This window comes from Nyctibius grandis, chromosome 12, assembly GCF_013368605.1.
Source record: "Nyctibius grandis isolate bNycGra1 chromosome 12, bNycGra1.pri, whole genome shotgun sequence".
Classification (NCBI taxonomy): domain Eukaryota; kingdom Metazoa; phylum Chordata; class Aves; order Nyctibiiformes; family Nyctibiidae; genus Nyctibius; species Nyctibius grandis.
The window spans coordinates 19,249,112-19,266,682 of NC_090669.1; the positions used below are offsets into that span (position 1 = coordinate 19,249,112).

Below are 17,571 nucleotides of genomic sequence, written 5' to 3' on the forward strand. Positions count from 1 at the left end.
TCACGCTTGTGCAAAGCCAGCAAGCATAACAACGTTCATAACCATTTTCCTCAGGTGTAAATGACTACATGGAGACATAAAAGAATGAGGCCAGGAGCCAGTTAAAATAATGTAGTTCTGTATTTGAACTTCCCTTAAATGTGCTGGTATCATTGCATTCCCAATTCATTTTCGCACATAGTTTTTTTTTATAACTGTGATTAGTTCCATTGCAATGTTTTGTATAGTCCAAATATTTATCAGAGTAATCAAAGATTACGATGCCATAAAAACAAAGAGAACTTTAGTGCTTATTGAACAGATGAAATATCCCATTTCTAGTGGCAAGTTATGGGTTTAATTTTTGCAAAAGCCCTTACGTGGCTCACTTTGCTCCCAGTGTTTATGTTTTATGAGGCTCTTGTTCCTAGGAGGTAAATCCTTCAGTCAAATGAACTTTGTTATTCATGCCAAAGTACTTCTTTTTGTATTTGACATCTGGTGTGAGGATAGATAGCCCTATGAAAGAGCTGTTCATGGTAAAAATGCCCTGCATGAATATCCTCCCCATACAAAACATCTTGGTATTATCATTTAAATGGTGCAATTATTATCTATACTTAGAATATGTGCCTCCTTTGTAAATCATGGAAGAAGTCATATGTGGTAGATTTCTGAAGTATCTGAGCATAGAACTGAGGAGCCTGATTAAAACTGTAATGCATGCAAAAAGCAGCAGTTTTGCCTATTCTGTAGCTGCCCTACTGTGTTCAGTATGTTGAGGGATAATGGGATACAAACTGCAGAGTTGCCCAGAAGCCCTTGGAAAGGTAGCTATACTTGGAACAAGAAAAAATTAGGAGTTCCTGTCAGCCTGAAATAGAAAATATAAGACACCAAAGTATACGTGCAGGTTGCTGATTTTCCACAACAAAACAGTAAGGTGTTGGGTGGAATTAAAAGACAGTGAATACAGAGCTGATTGAACAAAGGAGCATCTTTGCATATTTTGTCCTTAACCTAACTTATTACCACTGGGAATCACTGAAGTCAAGCTGGAAAGATGCTTGGTAGAGGACTTACCAAAGTTATAATAGTGCTAACAAATATTGGAAAGAATATTAAGTCCTGTCTGTCATTAATGCAGACACCATGTTTAAGATGAGACCTAGTGTAGTGACATCTTGTCCTCTGCCAGCTTTTCCTAGCCACTACTGGAGACAAGATAGAACCAAAATGTTTAGATATAATTTAGAATTAAGTAATTCAGCCTGAGGAAAGAGAACAGATAAAAAAATTAGATCTAGGTTCCTAGTCAGGGAGGACTACCTGAGGAAGAGAAAAAGTGGAAGAAAGTGTGTTATGCAGCATGTCTGGTGCTGGGTCTGAGATTGTCCCTGTTGTCCCTTACTGCTATATTGTCTCAGTCATCCCATGTTTTTAACTAACTGACACAGCTACAATAGTTCTATTCAGAATGAATGTAACCAAAAAGTGATGTGCTCAACAACACTAGAATGATAAACAAGTTCCCTCTGGAATGCTCCTGAACATTCTGAGTAGGGTAGTATCTACAATATTCCATACAGATGAGGGACGGAGAGAAAGGGGAAAAACTGTGCCCCTTATTGCAACCTACAAATTGGTATCTGATATTTCATTTAGGTATTGGTTGAACGATACCTAAAAGGGAGATCTAATACCTAAAAGGGAGAATAGCTGTCCTTGAAAATTTTGCTTAAGTATCATCAATTTCATAACAAATCACTGCAAATATATGTTTAACAAACATTTAACAGCAACCTCTTCTCAAGATATATTGAGGTGGGTAAAGCTGTTCTTTTTGTCCACTGGCAATGACATGGCAGAGTAAGTTTCCGTAAGGAACTTGGTCAGAACAAGCCAAATCAAAGGCACACATCAAAGAAGTTTTAGGAACTAAGTTACATACAGGTGACTGAGAAAACAAAACAAGCTAAAAAAGTAAAAGATCAAGATAAAAACAAATCTGTGTATATTGTCATAATGAACAACGGCAACAAAAAATGACCCAGGCCCTATAGGATACTGAGAAAGAACTACTATAGCTGGCAGAACTAGGCTTTATATCAATTACAAATTATTTATATCATTATTATTTAAAGGTGTATTTGAATTCTAGACTTTTGATTCACCAATAATTATTTCACTTAACTGCATAATCACAGAATGATAATTGTGTTTCATATTTCCTTTTATATTCTACCAACATAAAAGACTGAGTTAGATTCAAATGTGTTGAATCAAGGGACTAAAAGAAGAACCAAAGGCACAACAGGCATGTCCCGAGCAGGCAGAATTCAGAGCAATTTACACTAGCAATAATATTTTACTTATATTTCCTTGTTAGAAAAAGACTGGACTTTAAACACTTCATGTTGAAAAAAAAAATGATATCTTACTTGACTGTCAAACATTGATATGAAACTTTTTTTTGTTAACCTGGCCAGTGGACTACAAAGTTGTAAGTAAGTTGACTTGAGCTTAAACAAGTATTCCATTGTTATGAACAGAAAGTAAGGTGAGAGACTGGGGGGGAAACAATGCTATGAAGAAATTAAATAAGCTGGAGGTCTCTACATTGAAATTAATTTGTTAAACTGAGGGTGAAAGGCCTCAGGTGTGTTGAAAAACAGACTAGCACGGATGTCTGTGCTGCGATTGCAAAGAAGCCTCAGAGATAGATACCCTTGAATTTAACTTCCTATTAATTTCCACTAACTTTTCCTGTTTTAATGCCTGCTGTCTCTCACTATAATGTTTTTCTAATTTAAGGAATGCAGCTACAGGGTCAATAGACAAAATGACTTTTTTTTCCCCTTGAAAATTATGTATTTGGTACTAAACCATTAGAAAAATTCAAATTATATTAAACTGGTGGATTTTAATTTCCCTGAACATAGACAGCCAGAGTTAAAACTGCAGTATTATCTTTCACCTAGTTCATTTTTTAAAGCAACAGAAGCATCTGTAGCTCTTGTATATCCTATGTTATTTGTGCAGGAACATCAAATGCCTGAAGACTGAGGCAATGTGTTCTTGAATGGCATAAGACTTAAGACAAAATCATCGCAGGTTTCAAATGGAGAAGACCTTTAAGGTCATTGCTCTTTCCATTACAAGTGCAGATTTGTTACCTCCAGATTCAGAGTTTTCAGCCTTTACTGTGAGTTACTTGGCTTAGTTTTAGACAATCAGGTAGTATATTTTTTTCAGGGCTCAATTACTATTTAATTTTACAGTAGGATTTTTGTTTTTCCCAAGAAAAAAAAAAGAAAAAGTTGATCCCTGTTCCATGTAGTTCTAAAGAGGAAGATTCAGAGGAACCATTCCCAATAGGTGAATTTGCCAAAAACAATACCTTTTTTCTTCCTTAACCTTTTAGGTTGACTTAGCATATTTTAATCTTCTACAGCAATTTTCTACTTTTCAGAGCAGTGACATTTAATTTAGAAAAAAAAAAACAGTTTATTAGCAAGACTAGGAAATTTTGCAAGATAAATTTTCCCATTTCTGAGAAGTAAAATATCCCTATATTGGCTGGAATTTCAAAAACTACCAAGATGGGGTGAGTTTTGCTGTGAAGGGTGATTTGTTGGGGGCTTTTTTTTCACTACTCTAATTTAAGTTACGTTCTTGCATTAGAGTACATACCATGTGGGTACGTAAAGTAGAAGCTAAATGATGCTACCCAAGTAACTGGAAATTACTGATATTAGTGAGTTCCAGTGATATAAATCTCACAATAACAACAGCAATATTCACTTTTACTCTAATATTTATTACCTTTGTTACAGATGCTTTTGTCCATAGTAATTATTATTGTTACTGCTAAATTATCAGTGAATACAGATGCATTCTAATGCGTGTATGAGAAAAATACCATTGTTATTTGTCTCCTTAAAGATTTTGGTTGATTAGATTCTAGTAAAGAAAGGCTGGTTTGGGGGTTAAGGGATTGCATTCAAATTAAGACAGACTTGATTTAAATCTCACTTTTAACACAGACCTCTGTGTCCAGTCTTCTAATTTCTCTGCAGGTGTACTCAGTCCTGCAATTTGTTGTGCAGCTGGCTTTGGGAGCCCACCTAAAGTTAATGGGGCTTGAAATGGCACAGAAGTCCATATGTACGGATGCAATTGGAGACAGGATGTTTATATACCTACTCATGTAGACATGACAAACAGAAATACTCTCAAATTGTACATAAGCATATTTAAAATGTACTTAATGACATTACATTTTATTGAGTCAATTAGGTGGGAAATGGCATTTTACGCACATTTTAAACCATCCAAACATGTTCCAGAAGCATGGACATGAAAAAATACGATGGTTTAGAAGATGTGTGTTAGGAATGCAAAAGAGAAAAATGTTACTGACAAATACAGCTCCTTCCCTAAGAGCTGTAATATTGTTCCTGATGGTCATTCTGTAGGCACGAAATGAACATTTAAAGAGATTGGTTTGATAAACCATTCAGTGTTGTGAATTCAAATGAACATTTTATGTTCTCATTTTCTCAATGGTTCTCAACAGTAACTGTTGATATACAATATTTTGTAATTCTTTTCTGAGCAACCTCTTAAAGTCACATACATATATAACTTTAGACAGTTATCATCTGAATCATTCTGGAGTAGACTATGACTAGAACTGAATAAATGACGAGTTCAAATATTTTTTCTGTCATTAATGGCCACTATACACCATGGGATTTTTGTTTCTTTTCACTGTCTCTATCCTTGGGTATTTACCCACTCTATAACATCCAAACACCTCAAAATGTGCTCTCCACGTGCACAGCTTGCTGTTCAGCTTTAGATGTGATATGTGATATTGAAGATGAATGGGGACCATTTGTTGTGCCTAAAGGTTAGACGATGTTGCTTTTGCCTCTCTGCTAGACAGCTGATACTCACAAAGTCCTTTAAAATGCCATCGATGTTTGCAGTATTTCAGACTACATCTTAAAGCTTTACATTACCCATACGCTTAATTTGTATCTGTCTTTGGTTAGTACTTACTTATGTAAGCTCTCACACTTACAAGTTCTTGAAAAATTTTGAAATAGTCAGGTTGATATCAACATAGCCAAACCTGGCATCTTTCTAATTTTATTTCTCTTTTCCATGGCTTCTAAGGATAATACTTTCCTCTCCTTTTTATTCTTGATTAATAAGAGGTTTATCAGATGATTCTTTTAGTATTTCAAGCTGGGATTAGTGTATATCTACAGATCTGAATGTGCCTGGACTACTTGCTTAAGTTCATGTTCTACCTATTAAAAACTGATAGCAAACTAAGCTGTACTGCTGTGGAAGGTGAGAGATCTGACTGCTTAAGGATTTACACATTGCTTTAAAAGGTTGGCTGGCTGTTATATTTTTTGCATTTCATTTTCATCATAAACATGAAATTGCTTCCAGAGGTGACTGCCTGCAGTCTGGAAGTAATATAAATATATAAAATATATAAATATGAAAAATTAGGAGACTTGTTCAATGCTACTATTTCAAAACTGTACTTATTCATTTAATTTGCTGAATATTTTCAATTGTTCAGCTAAATTTATCAGATTAGAAGTCATTTTGCAAACAAGATTGTTTATTGGCTGATTAAAGGGTTCTGCTGGAATATGAGCTCTTGGCAACCTGAACCATAGTGAATGAGGTTACATGCTACCAGTTGCCTTTTTCCTAGGATGAGGCATTGTGAAATCTTTAAAACAGAGAGTTATGTGCATTTTTTTCTCCATTTTCTTCTTTCCTGTGGCTCAGCGTAAGGAATAAACCTTGAAGTAGCACACTGTGAAACAGACAGGTAGCTATAGTCATTGAAGAAGTCCGTCCTATAAACATTTAGTCTGTAGTAGATGGCTTGCTCCTTTTTCAAACCAATTCAGCATCCAAAACCCCATGACTAGGTGACAATTCAGTTCTGTCCTGTGGAGTTTACCATCAACATCAACAACTCTTGACTTTCTGAATACAGTCAACATCAACAGACTTTAGTGGGAGTAGATGGGGGGTTTTGTTCCATTTAAGTTTCTACATCATGAATCTCCCTACCCTACACTGCATACTTAGCCCTATATTCCTATAGCATTATTACACTCTGTACTATTAGTACATTAGATCCAGATGAACATGTACAGTGTTTGTCATTTTTCTTGACCAGCAAGCATCATCTTCCAGTGCCAAAGTACTAATACCAACAGACACCACCTGTTTATAACAAGCTGTACTTTCTTATCTGAGACCCATTAACCATAATAGTAATAATTCAGACAGCAAGCACATAAAAATAAACATGCCTATTTCACTGTTATCTCACTATGTGACTGTTATCTTAAAAGAAATGTGGCTGTCTCCAGCATCAAAGAGGTAGAGCAGAGGAGAACTGTGAGATAAGAATGGTGAAGATCACATTAGAGACTTCAGTGAGAGTGATTTCTGGAGAAAGAAGTTATATATAGCTATGGTAGCTTTATGCTGCCTGTGCATTCCCCAGACACCTTAAGGGAAAGGTGGCCAGTGACCACGTTAAGAGCAATGATGCACACACTGCCTTCGTGGCTCTCATGCCTGCAGCTGTGTGCAGCAAATTCCTTGTTGTAAGTAGACAGAAATCACGTTTAAAACAACACGTGGTGTGTAATAATTCTTGAGTGCTGAGACCAGCTATAGAGACACTGTTGTTCTTAAGAGCAAATACAAAGAAAATACAATAATTACTAGGCATAATGGTCATTAGTGTACAGAGCTAAACCTGCCAAGCACAGGCTTAACAGGACATTAAGTTCCTAAAAGAGATAGTTAGAATGGATCAGCAAATATGCTCCCTGCACACATTATTTGCATGTTTTATGCTCACAGTATTCCTTAAATACTAATATCTTTTATGTGCTGTTGCCAGCTGTAAACTTTAAATAATGTGATATAAAATACATAAGAATGGGTCCAGGAAAAAAAAAAAACACAAAAACAAAACAACCATCAACACAACCCCATTGAAGTCAGTGGATAAACACTAGAAGTCAGTAGTCTTTACGTTAGCTGTTTTGAGATGGGCTCAAATAAGATGTAGACCCTAATTTGGCAGTGCGTGTGTATTTCTGGAACTTTCATTTGGTGCTTCTTTATGGGGAGAATAAAGAAAGAAAAAAGCAAACAAGAAAACTACAATTCCTATACAGAAAACAATAATGAACATTGGAAATGCAGATGGGAGAACAGAGAGATTTTAAATATGGACCAGATGCTTGTCAGATCCCTGAAGAATTTATAATAGAGCAGTTCTGTTCATTTCAGCAGATCTGCTTACATTCATCATTGAGTTTTCTGCACCATACTTTGGTTGTTCTTGATTTCTGTAGATTTTGTATTAAAGGAGTTTCTGGCCAGAATGCTTGTCCAATAACACCTTATATGACTATATCAGAATACTTTTAGAAACTAAATTTGTAAATGATAAACTTTTATGTTAACCACAGAAACTAAAAGTTAGACTAATTTACTGCTCTGTTGGACATAAGCAATTTTGTATCAGCTTTCTGTGCAATAGAAAGAATGAAGACAGATTTGATCTCCAGTATTCTTACTGGAACTACCAAAGATTATTATCTACTGAAATTTTACAGCACATAATTATGAATGTTGAATCTGATTTTAAAAGCCAAACACTCCTCTTTTAGAAATCCACCTTTACAGTCATCATTAATGAGCAGAGGGGTATATACTATCCTTCTAAACAGTGTTTGGAATAATTCTTTCAACACAGCCTCAGTTAAGGCTGGTGCAAGGGCTGAGCTGAATTCATAGTAGTCTTGGCACCCTTTGCCAATGCCAAGACTTGTGTAGATGTGTCAGCAAAAGTAGATGTTAAGGAGATGGCATTTTATGGATGCTTGCAGGGAGCTCCTCCTATTACATGGAAAAACCTGGGAAAAAGCCCAGACAGGTTTCTTTGAAAACATGTCAATGAAAGCTGCCATCATGAGCTATGAATGAGAGGAAAAACGGGTCATGTAGGGATAATCCAGGAAAATGTGTGCAGTAGGGAAGAGGCCACAAAGGAGTCAGAGTAACAGAGGTTTTGTCAAAGCGGCAGACTAGGAAAACGCTCTGTACAGCAAAAGACTGGCAGGATATGAGCACAGTATCTGGAATTTTTTGAGGGCTGTGAAAAGATGTTGCAAAACTGCTAACTGAGGAGAGCCTGGGTAGGAGATTTAGCTGTTTGAATGGCTAGAAAAGCCCTTTGGGATGATGTATGAAAAAGAATCTTCCAGATTAAGACATAACCTAAATATACAGATGGAGAAAGGAGATTCCATGACAAAAACTTCCTCCAGTTTGTTTCTGGTTTTAGGCTTAAATAAGAGGCAAGATGATAGAGTTGTCCTGAGCAGTCAAAGAAAGAACCAGAAGGGAGTGCTTCAGGGGAAAGATTTAAGTGCTCAGTTTTAGCTGTGCAGAGCTGTCAGCTAAACATCGACAAGGTAGCAGAGCTAGAGGTCGACATTCCACTCTAAATGGAAAAGCAGATAAAGAGAGTAAGATCTCTGAACTGTGAGCACGGAAGTGATTGCTGAATGTGGATGAATGGTGTCACAGAGAAGGGAAGGAAATTAAAGTGGGGAATGAAAGGTTTCCCCAGAAACCTGGGATGGAGGGAATGAGACAGAAGGACGTGATAGAAAAATGATTAAAGAAATAATAGTAAAATGACAGGAGGAATAACAGGAGCCAAGCGAAACACCAGATTTCCAGGTGTGTGATTAAACAGGTCGAAGGCAGCTGATAGGTCAGAAAGGATGAAGCTGAGAAGCAATTTCAGTAGAAAGTCAGTCTAGGCAGGGACTGGAGAGCTTTGGGATGAAAGGAAGAAGAGCTGTGGTGGTGCTTGAAGAGGCAGGTGGATAACAGGGAGAATCAAAAGCATGCTTATGCTGTGAAAGAGAGAATCTAGCCTTCAGGAAACAAAAAACTAGGACAGAAAAAAAGCATATTAATAATTAAAGCTGAACTAACTAGTTTTAATATATAGTTTACTCAGAAAAAGCAAGGTGTATAAGGTGGTAACATTCATTATATCTGTCAATATGATGTAAAATATACAAGCTTTTCTTCAGGTCTGCACATAAATCAACATATATTGCCCTTTATTTACAAGCTGTTGGTGAAGCAGTCACTAGCTGTTTGAATTTGTGTGATATTTATAAATTTTGTGCTGACAGATTCCTCTGGTGAAGTTTCAGCCTACAGATTGCACAGAAATTCAGTGCTACAGCTGCTGTTCATTCATCATATCCAAGTGCCTGTCCTTAGCAGGAAGACCTCCAGGGATCTCCTAAAGATTCAGAGTAGCTTTGCCAATTCAAAAGCTAGTGTTATTTCCTTTGAGTCAGGATTGAACAAATGCCCTTTAATGATACTCAGCTTCATTGCAATCTGGAAATGCTATTTTTCAGATGGTCTGTGAGGTCGGAGTCCTGAACTCTTGCTTTTCACTGCCCCGGGAGATCAAGTTGTTTATTAGAATTTAGTCCTAGGTGGAATCCCTAATCCAAATATATCCAAATTTTAGCAGTCATGATCACAAATTTCCTGTATGTAAAATTGGATCCTAATTTTATGGCCAGACCTTTTCTTGAAACAGCATGCTAAAAATCCAAGCAATTCCAGATTTTATCTTATTTAGAAATCTCAGTGATACTTCTCACTTCAGTGAGTCCCATCCATCAGTCCCTGTGTGGATTCTTACGCTTGCTTAATTTGCTTTACTTACCTTTGTTTAACAGAACCAAGGTCATGCTGCAGGGGAAAGGACAGGCTGTTGCATGCTATCCAGGTGCCTGCCTTGCTGCATAGCCCATCTGGACAGGCCTCTAGCTGGAAGAATTTAATATTGAAGTAAATTCAAATAATACCAAGATAATAACAAGATAGAAACAGATAAAGTAAAATATTCTTATCGATAATTATATTAAACTTGATTTGCCCATAAAGAAAAGAAGATACTGTGAAGCTGAATATTTGCAATTTTCTAGTGTCCAAGCAAAATTGGAGGAAAGTGACCCATTAGCTAAAATGTTACATTTATTCCTCACCTCTGTTTTTCCGAATTTCTTTACTACCTTTATGTTACCAGAGTGCCCATCTAAAATAGGTAAAATCATTCAAGTTGTTGTGCCACTTTCATTTTTTCTAAAAAAAAAGTTAGTCCACGTAAGCTTTCTATTCCTGTAGCAACGTTAATATGATATGCCAGCTCTTTTATTCCCTGATATATTCACAAACTATAAGGCACCATAAACATGTTACTTTTAAAAAGACATTGTTTGTTCACTTCACTTGTCAGTGTGTGTGCACGCACGGGAGTGACTCTGGCATTTTACTTGCCCTCTTGCACTAATATAGAAGATCAAGGTGTCGGAAGGGAAGCATCGGGTCCTGGCTCGAGATTTATGCTCAGCCCTCTTCACTACATCTTCCTGAATTGCACTACAAAGGTCGCTGAATGCCCCAGGTGACATTTTGGGGTTTCCTCTTGGAGATTTCTGTCTTCACAAATAATTGCTTCTGAACCTGGATAATTTACATTTAATTACTGTGCATGCACTCAATCAGCAATTTGATTGGGGAAACAACCAAAAAGTTAAAAGATACCGTGATGTGCATAGTACTAATCACACGCGTTTCCCATCATTTAGGTCTGTAAGAACTCCGGCCGTTTGACGCTGTCCTACCGAGTTGCCATGGCAACGAGAAAAAAGAAAACGTCAGATCTGAAGATTGCAGTTTACAGTTACTGTTCTTCACTACTAGGCCTCAGTTGCTCCAGATTCAGTTTAATTTGCAACCTCACTTAATCTGTCTGACTATACATTGGTGTTTGACGGCCTCTACCCTCACTTCTGTTTATTAATGGATTCCTCTTGCAAGACGCAAGGTTTATGCGGATTTTCTCTGAATGTTAAAAGACCATGACATCTAAGCTGGACCTTGGGGGAGCAGAAAACAGATTGACTCCATTTTTTTCTATCTGTTGACTTGTTGCTATTCAACTGTTCAGAAAATATTTTGTCTGTGGGTTAGTATTTGTATATGTATGAGTGTATGTATATATATATATTTATATAGAGAGAAGAGTTATACGACAGGTTTAGCTTTTATAAAATATTCATCTGGAGAGTGCAAGGGACAAAGCAGAATAATACAGCCACAGATGAATTGTAACTATTCTACCATGGCTAAACCTACTGTGTTTGCTGTCTATAGTGTGGCCAGAAGGAGAGAGCCTATTGCAGTGATACCGCTACAGCAGCCACTTTGTTGACACCAAATAAAGCAGGCCCAGGGCTCTGCAGTGTCACTCCTTGTACCTCAGGTTCAGCATACAAGAAATGCACGTCCCCCTGGCTTGTTTCTGATCCGAACTGCTTTCATTTACCATCCAGGAGCACAGCGCTTTGCTCCCCACGTCAGCGGGAGCAGTGCTGGGAGGTTCTGCGGAGCTCCTGTTTGTGAAACAGCGCGGAGCTGCCAGCTGCGACCCACTGTATGGGTCGGGATTTACAGCGATGGGAGGGCTGGGCCTGATATTAAAGGGGCTAAAGTCAGCTTCCTTATGTTCCTGCAGATAATTATTTGCCGGGACAGTTTACAAAAGTCTTTCGGCAGCGCCGCAGACACAGTTAAGCAGGTTGATGTCTGCGTGTGAGAAGCTGATTAGAACAGCAAAAGCAAAGTGTTTCTCAAAGCACTGGTCTCTCTCTCAGCCTCTATGCAGCCGTCAGTACAAACGTAAGTGCAAGGAGGAAAACAGATGCCCTGTTATATAAATATATCCACACACACATATATATATAGTTTTGAATATATATATACATACATACACATGTACACACAGTTTCCAGTTAAGAGTAACAAGAGCATTTCTTTGCGTGTGTAAACTTACCACACTTGTTTGCAGACATGGAAAAAAAGGGTGTTCGTTATATATGAATATGAATCCTTTTTTATTCTGTGAGCATGTAAGGTTAAAAAAACCCTTCTAACTGTATCAAGATGATCATCTTGTTAATAAATTGTAAATGATCCATCAAAGCTCACACCAAATTTTTATAAAATTAACACAAAAAGTATACTAGTGACAGACTGTGGCTTTTATTAGAGCTTGCCAGTAACTAGGGTAAGGTAAGTGTCTTAGAATATTTTAATAAACTTGCTTATTTAAAGTTTAAACAAGAAAGCTTCCTTATGCAATAGAACTTTGCAGCTGCATTCTTTAGTTAGCATTTTTACAGTACTTATGAGTCATACTGTATGTTGTCTTTACTACAGTGAGATTATGAGCATATCTTCCACACCACGTATATGTTTCAATAGTAAAGCTTTTTGGAAGCATTAAAGAAAGAGTCCAAACATACATTTAGTTTTCCATAATGCTACACTAGAAATTGAATGTGTGTTGGTGGTTAAAAATTGCTGTACAATAGCTTTTCTCTGACTTCCTGTATTGTACCAAATATGAAACAGGTCTTTTTTTTTTTTTTTAATCAAAAGGAGTAAAAACAACAGTGACAGAGGAAAAATTAGTGTTGTGAACTTCCCTAACGTTGTAGATTTCTTGATAAGATACAAGCTGCCTTCTGACAGGAACCTATTTTTCTCTTCCAGCTTAACTCCAGCAGTCCTGACCAAGTAAAATCTCCCACTTGACCTTGTTTCTCTTGCAGCATGCTCTAAGTATTTCAATTACCAAAGTGGTACTTTGAGGTTAGCGGGAGTTTTTTGTTGAGCAAGGGCTTCAGGAGTGGGCTGTTCGGCAGCTGCTGGCATTTAAGCAGGAAAGTGCCTGATCTCAAACATTAACATGGGCCTGCTTCTCTTTCTCTGCCTATGCCTTGTAATAATCATATGATGCTGCTGCTTTATCATTGACATTCATGTCTTAAAAAAAATATCATTTTCAGGCAAATTTTTCAAAAAAAATATCAAGAAATGCGTAACACCACTGGATTTTCAACACATATATTTAATAAATACATCCAAATGCACCCAAAGACAAACGGCACCCTGTGCTTTGATCTACAAAACCTCTGTCTTGAATAAAAGAAATTATAATATCCTCCCCCACAAATACTCTTTTTCTACTTGCTTTCTCCTCTCTCTATCCAGCAAAACCCACCTCTGGAAAGACACCCGTTGATATTAGTGTCATTTCTATCAAGTACCAGATAAAGCTACCCTTTTCTCATTTAAACCAAGGCTCACATAGCGTTGGGTGGATCATTCCAAGGGCATCCAAAACAAAGAAAAATCTCTTCTGCCTGGACACTAACAATGGGAAGACTCTTTCTACCACTTTGCGCCCAAGGACAAGAGTTCTTCTTGGATAATACTGCAGCCTTTTGACATACAGAGAGGTCAATATCATGGCTGAAACTCTGAATCAAGATGCATCAAAAGCCTTCATCCACCATTATCACTTTATTTCTGCACCTAGATTAAAGCCTCCCAGCTTTTACTGTGTGCCTCTAGCCTTCAGACAGAGCTAATCACTGGACTATTTAAGTGCAAAGAGAAGATGAAGCTGCCATGTTAATGTTTCTCCTTTTCTGTACCCGAGAACAAACCCCATTTAACAAGAGATTGTGGCACTTTCTGAAGCTTGATACAAGTAAGGAACCATATTAGAATCTGAGTTTTCCTACCTGAATAAGATTGTCGGCTCTGGCTCAAAAAATCATGCCCATTTCCTGAAACAAAGGAGCAACAATAATTTATTAGTCGAGAAGTTACAAAATTGGTTGTCATTTTTTTATAGTTAATTATGTTTAACATTTGTTCAGCCAAGCTTGCTGGTTTTATGACATAGCGCTTATTGCTACCTAGCTATTTTGGTCACTGCAATGTTTATTTCGGTCTATGTTTGTAGACATACAACGCTGTCCAGATTCAGAAAGGTAGTGAACCTATTGATTTCCATTTTGTAACATGCACAAAAGTTTTGTGCAAAAATCATTTCACTTGAAAAGAGTATCTGCTGTTAAAACACAAATTGGGTATAACAATCAGTGAGAGGAGTTCATTAGCAAGACAAAGGTCTCATTTGTGGTATACTTGCTAATTGAACCCTTGCCTCTACACCTCATGTGTGTGCTTTTGCAATATGCCTATGTACATTTATTAATGTACATTTTGTTCAGTAACTGTAGGTCTGAAGATTAAAACAAAGGGCAACAAGCTGAATTTCCTACTGAGGATCAAGGAGAATTAGGTAGGAGTGAAACACTGGTTAATACACTTTGTGAGCCCTGTTCTCATCACGTTTACACTGGTATAAATCAAAGAGCAACTCCATTACTAGAATTGTTTGAGATTCAGTTAATCATATTTAGATGAATTTTTTTCATCTAAACCTCCCCACATATTGCTTTTACTGGTCTGCTGTGAACAGTAAAAGCAGCAATATTTGTCACAGGATCATTGAGTGCTTATATATTATCAAGTCTGTCTTTTGTGACATACAGAGAAACCTACAGCTTAGATGCCTCCCACAGATGACTCGCTTTCTTCACTGCCCACTTTAACCTGTCTCTAAGGCACCCTGCATAATTTGGTTCAGCCTTTATTTGAAATAGCTGTGGCCTGTAGTCAAATAATTCGTCCTGGTCTCTTGCATAGTCATTTAAGTAAGAGACCACTATAATACAAACATTATTTATTAAATTACGGATTTACAATCAGTTTTTACGGCCCTAGCTTAAATGTTATATCACTAGAAAAAGACAGACATATGTTATATTAACAACTTTTACATCATTGGTCTTTCCTTTACAAAGACCTCCTCTCTGAAATACTGAGAAAGCCCCGAGTTTTCTTCTCAATTGCTACTAATACACTCAGCCACTTGAAACATAGCAGAATTTTGTACACAAATAATTTTTCATCACTGTCTAAGGGCTAAGTTTCTTTCTGAATGGATTTAATAATGTCTTAATTAAAAAAAAAAAAACCAAACACGCAAGATATATTAAAGTCACATCAGCTTGAGAACACCAAGTCTAAGGCAAAACCCTGATCCTGTCTTCCCATTATTACACCTCGAGAAACTCTGTTGTCTGAGGGATACAGTGGCCAATGCTAACAAAAACATAAATAACTAAAATAACAATTATTTTCTTCCAATTAACTATGTTATGTTATATATAAAATCTTTAGAATTAACATGCAAAATACATTAGTAATTATCATTATAACTATTCTATTTAAAACGGATATAGCTGACTATTTTACTATGTAAAACACATAACCCATTGACTACGCTGTTCTCTTGCCTCACATCAAGATATGCTAGTTGATTTATACTTGTCCAAATTAAATGGATACACTCATACGCTCTCAGTGGAAAGTTACTAGTTGCACAATTGCTGTGTGTGTATATATGTAGATATATAGAGATATACACATACACATATAAATATATATATATAAAATATATGCACAGATGGAGGGAGACTAATACAACGTGGGGACTCGGAAGAAGCAGTTTAATTCCATGAATTATGGATGAATACATGAGTTAAGGGAATGCATGGGTTATGTATGCCAAATGAGTCTGCTTTAAAGAAAAGGAAAAAGGCAAAAAACCCACACACTAAATCCCAGGCTTATGCCAACTCTCATGTTGTATTTATGCTACCTTTAGCTGTCCCCTCATAACTCAATTATATCATCTGAAGATATGCATAATTGTTTACTGACTCATTTGTCGTTGTCTATGTATCAGCAGGTCACCAGTAGTGGCAAGGGAAGGGTTTATAGCCAGAATTCTGCATTACTGTGCTTTCAGTGGGACAGCTATTTGGGAAGGTTTCATCCCCCTTTGAACATTGCACTCCTCCTCTGCATCAGCAAATGACTGTATCCAATGACTTGGGGTTAAAATGAATGTAGTCCAAAGGCAGACACTGTGTGCGTACCTCCATACCCATCCTGCTTGGGGCCGTAGAATAAGAGCATGTCTGGTGGACTGCGATGGTGAAGTCAGTACAAACAAGCTGTGTTGTTACTGCCATTTCAGAGAGCACCCTCCTGTAAAATCACATTTGCCCCATAACAAGCTCTGTCTCTAAGTTACCACCAAGATTATTTTTTTTTTATGATTTTCTTTTTTTTTTCTTTTAAAGTTCAAGCAAGGAGGAAAATATTTTGTTTGATTTTAAAGATACTTAATTCAGCTACTTTTCCAGTTAATCGTTCCTTTGGGCCCTAGTTGCTGAATTGCTTGCTGTTTTTGAGGTGTAAATAAACGTTTTGATTTATGACGTGGTTGCAAAGAAACTTGTAATTTATTTGTGAAATGCTCAAATAAAGGATGTATGGGCTTTTACCTTTTGTCTGGGCGTACACCTTCCTGACGCAATACAGCAGGAATGGAGGACTACAAAATGACCTTGAGACTGCCAAAGGGCCAGAATAGCCTGCGCTAAATACCAGAACCTCCCACATTGCTCGAAGTAAGAGAGATAAATCGCAGCCTTTATCATCTCCATGCCACGGTATAGAATGAGAGTGTAGAGGTTAGCGAGGTAATAAGGTTTGACCATACAAGAAAGTAACAGCAAATTATTCAGCATCCATTGAGGTAACAGCAATGATTTACCTTCTAAAGCCCCACTTTCATTACAAGGAGTTGCACTGAACCAAATCTGGGTCAGATGTCCCTAGGCTGGACGGTGTGCAGGAGCTTTAATGGGGTTTTGTTGCACTTATTTCCTTTCTGCTTCACCCAGCCACCTTCCCCACCTACCACCGTCAGTTCAGCTGATATAGAACAAACGGCCAGAAAAAGTGAACGCTGTAAACAAAGCAGAAGGAGGCTGAACAACGTCAGTCAGCGAGGGCCGCCCTGCGAGGCTACAGGACTGCATTTCTGTCACGGCCAGTTACAAGGTGGCTTTTAACAGCTTGTACTGCCATAGTCTACAGTCATGGCTGACGTGCTCCCTCCCTGTGCCTAACTCCCCCTTAAGATGGGTAGGTAGATGTGATCTACTTGTGGCTCTGATTCAGAAAATCTTACTCTAAAATTTAGAGCCCTTATTGCCTTCAAGCCCAAACTGCTCTGGGCCAATTTGCTCAAAAAAAAAATATCTTGCACTGTTTTAATGCCCTTCTGTACCAGGACCCGCAGACTTCACTGACAAGGCTTACCGTGTTAGCGTGCTGCGTTCCCAGTAGCAGAACTTAAGGTTTGTAAGATACTATTTTCTTTTTTCACTGAGATCTCATAGTTTGAAGGGAAAAGAAGTGGGGTGTGCTTTTTTATGCTGTCAGCTGCTCCCAGACATTGCAGAAGGGCCCAGTAGGTGAAATAAATAACTAATAATTCTGGCCCAGAATCCAGGGCAGAAAAAAGAATAGAAAGTCAGGTAGAATGAAAAGCCTGCAGAAAATCTGCACCAGAGCACAATGGCATCATTCCCTCTTTGCCAAGGAATTCTTTTTTTCCAGCACAAAGCTAGACCCTGTTGGCTT

General features: G+C 37.5%; 1 protein-coding gene across 1 annotated transcript in view; it reads left to right on the forward strand.

Annotated features, from left to right (window-relative positions):
* The window catches only part of CDH13 (cadherin 13), a 484,188-nt gene extending 467,765 nt beyond the window's left edge, over positions 1-16,423 (forward strand). Inside the window, exon 14 of the mRNA XM_068411196.1 lies at positions 10,737-16,423. Coding sequence (XP_068267297.1) covers positions 10,737-10,744 — 8 coding nt within the window. The 3' untranslated portion in view covers positions 10,745-16,423. The remainder of the gene's footprint in view (positions 1-10,736) is intronic.
* The last annotated feature ends 1,148 nt before the right edge of the window (positions 16,424-17,571 follow it).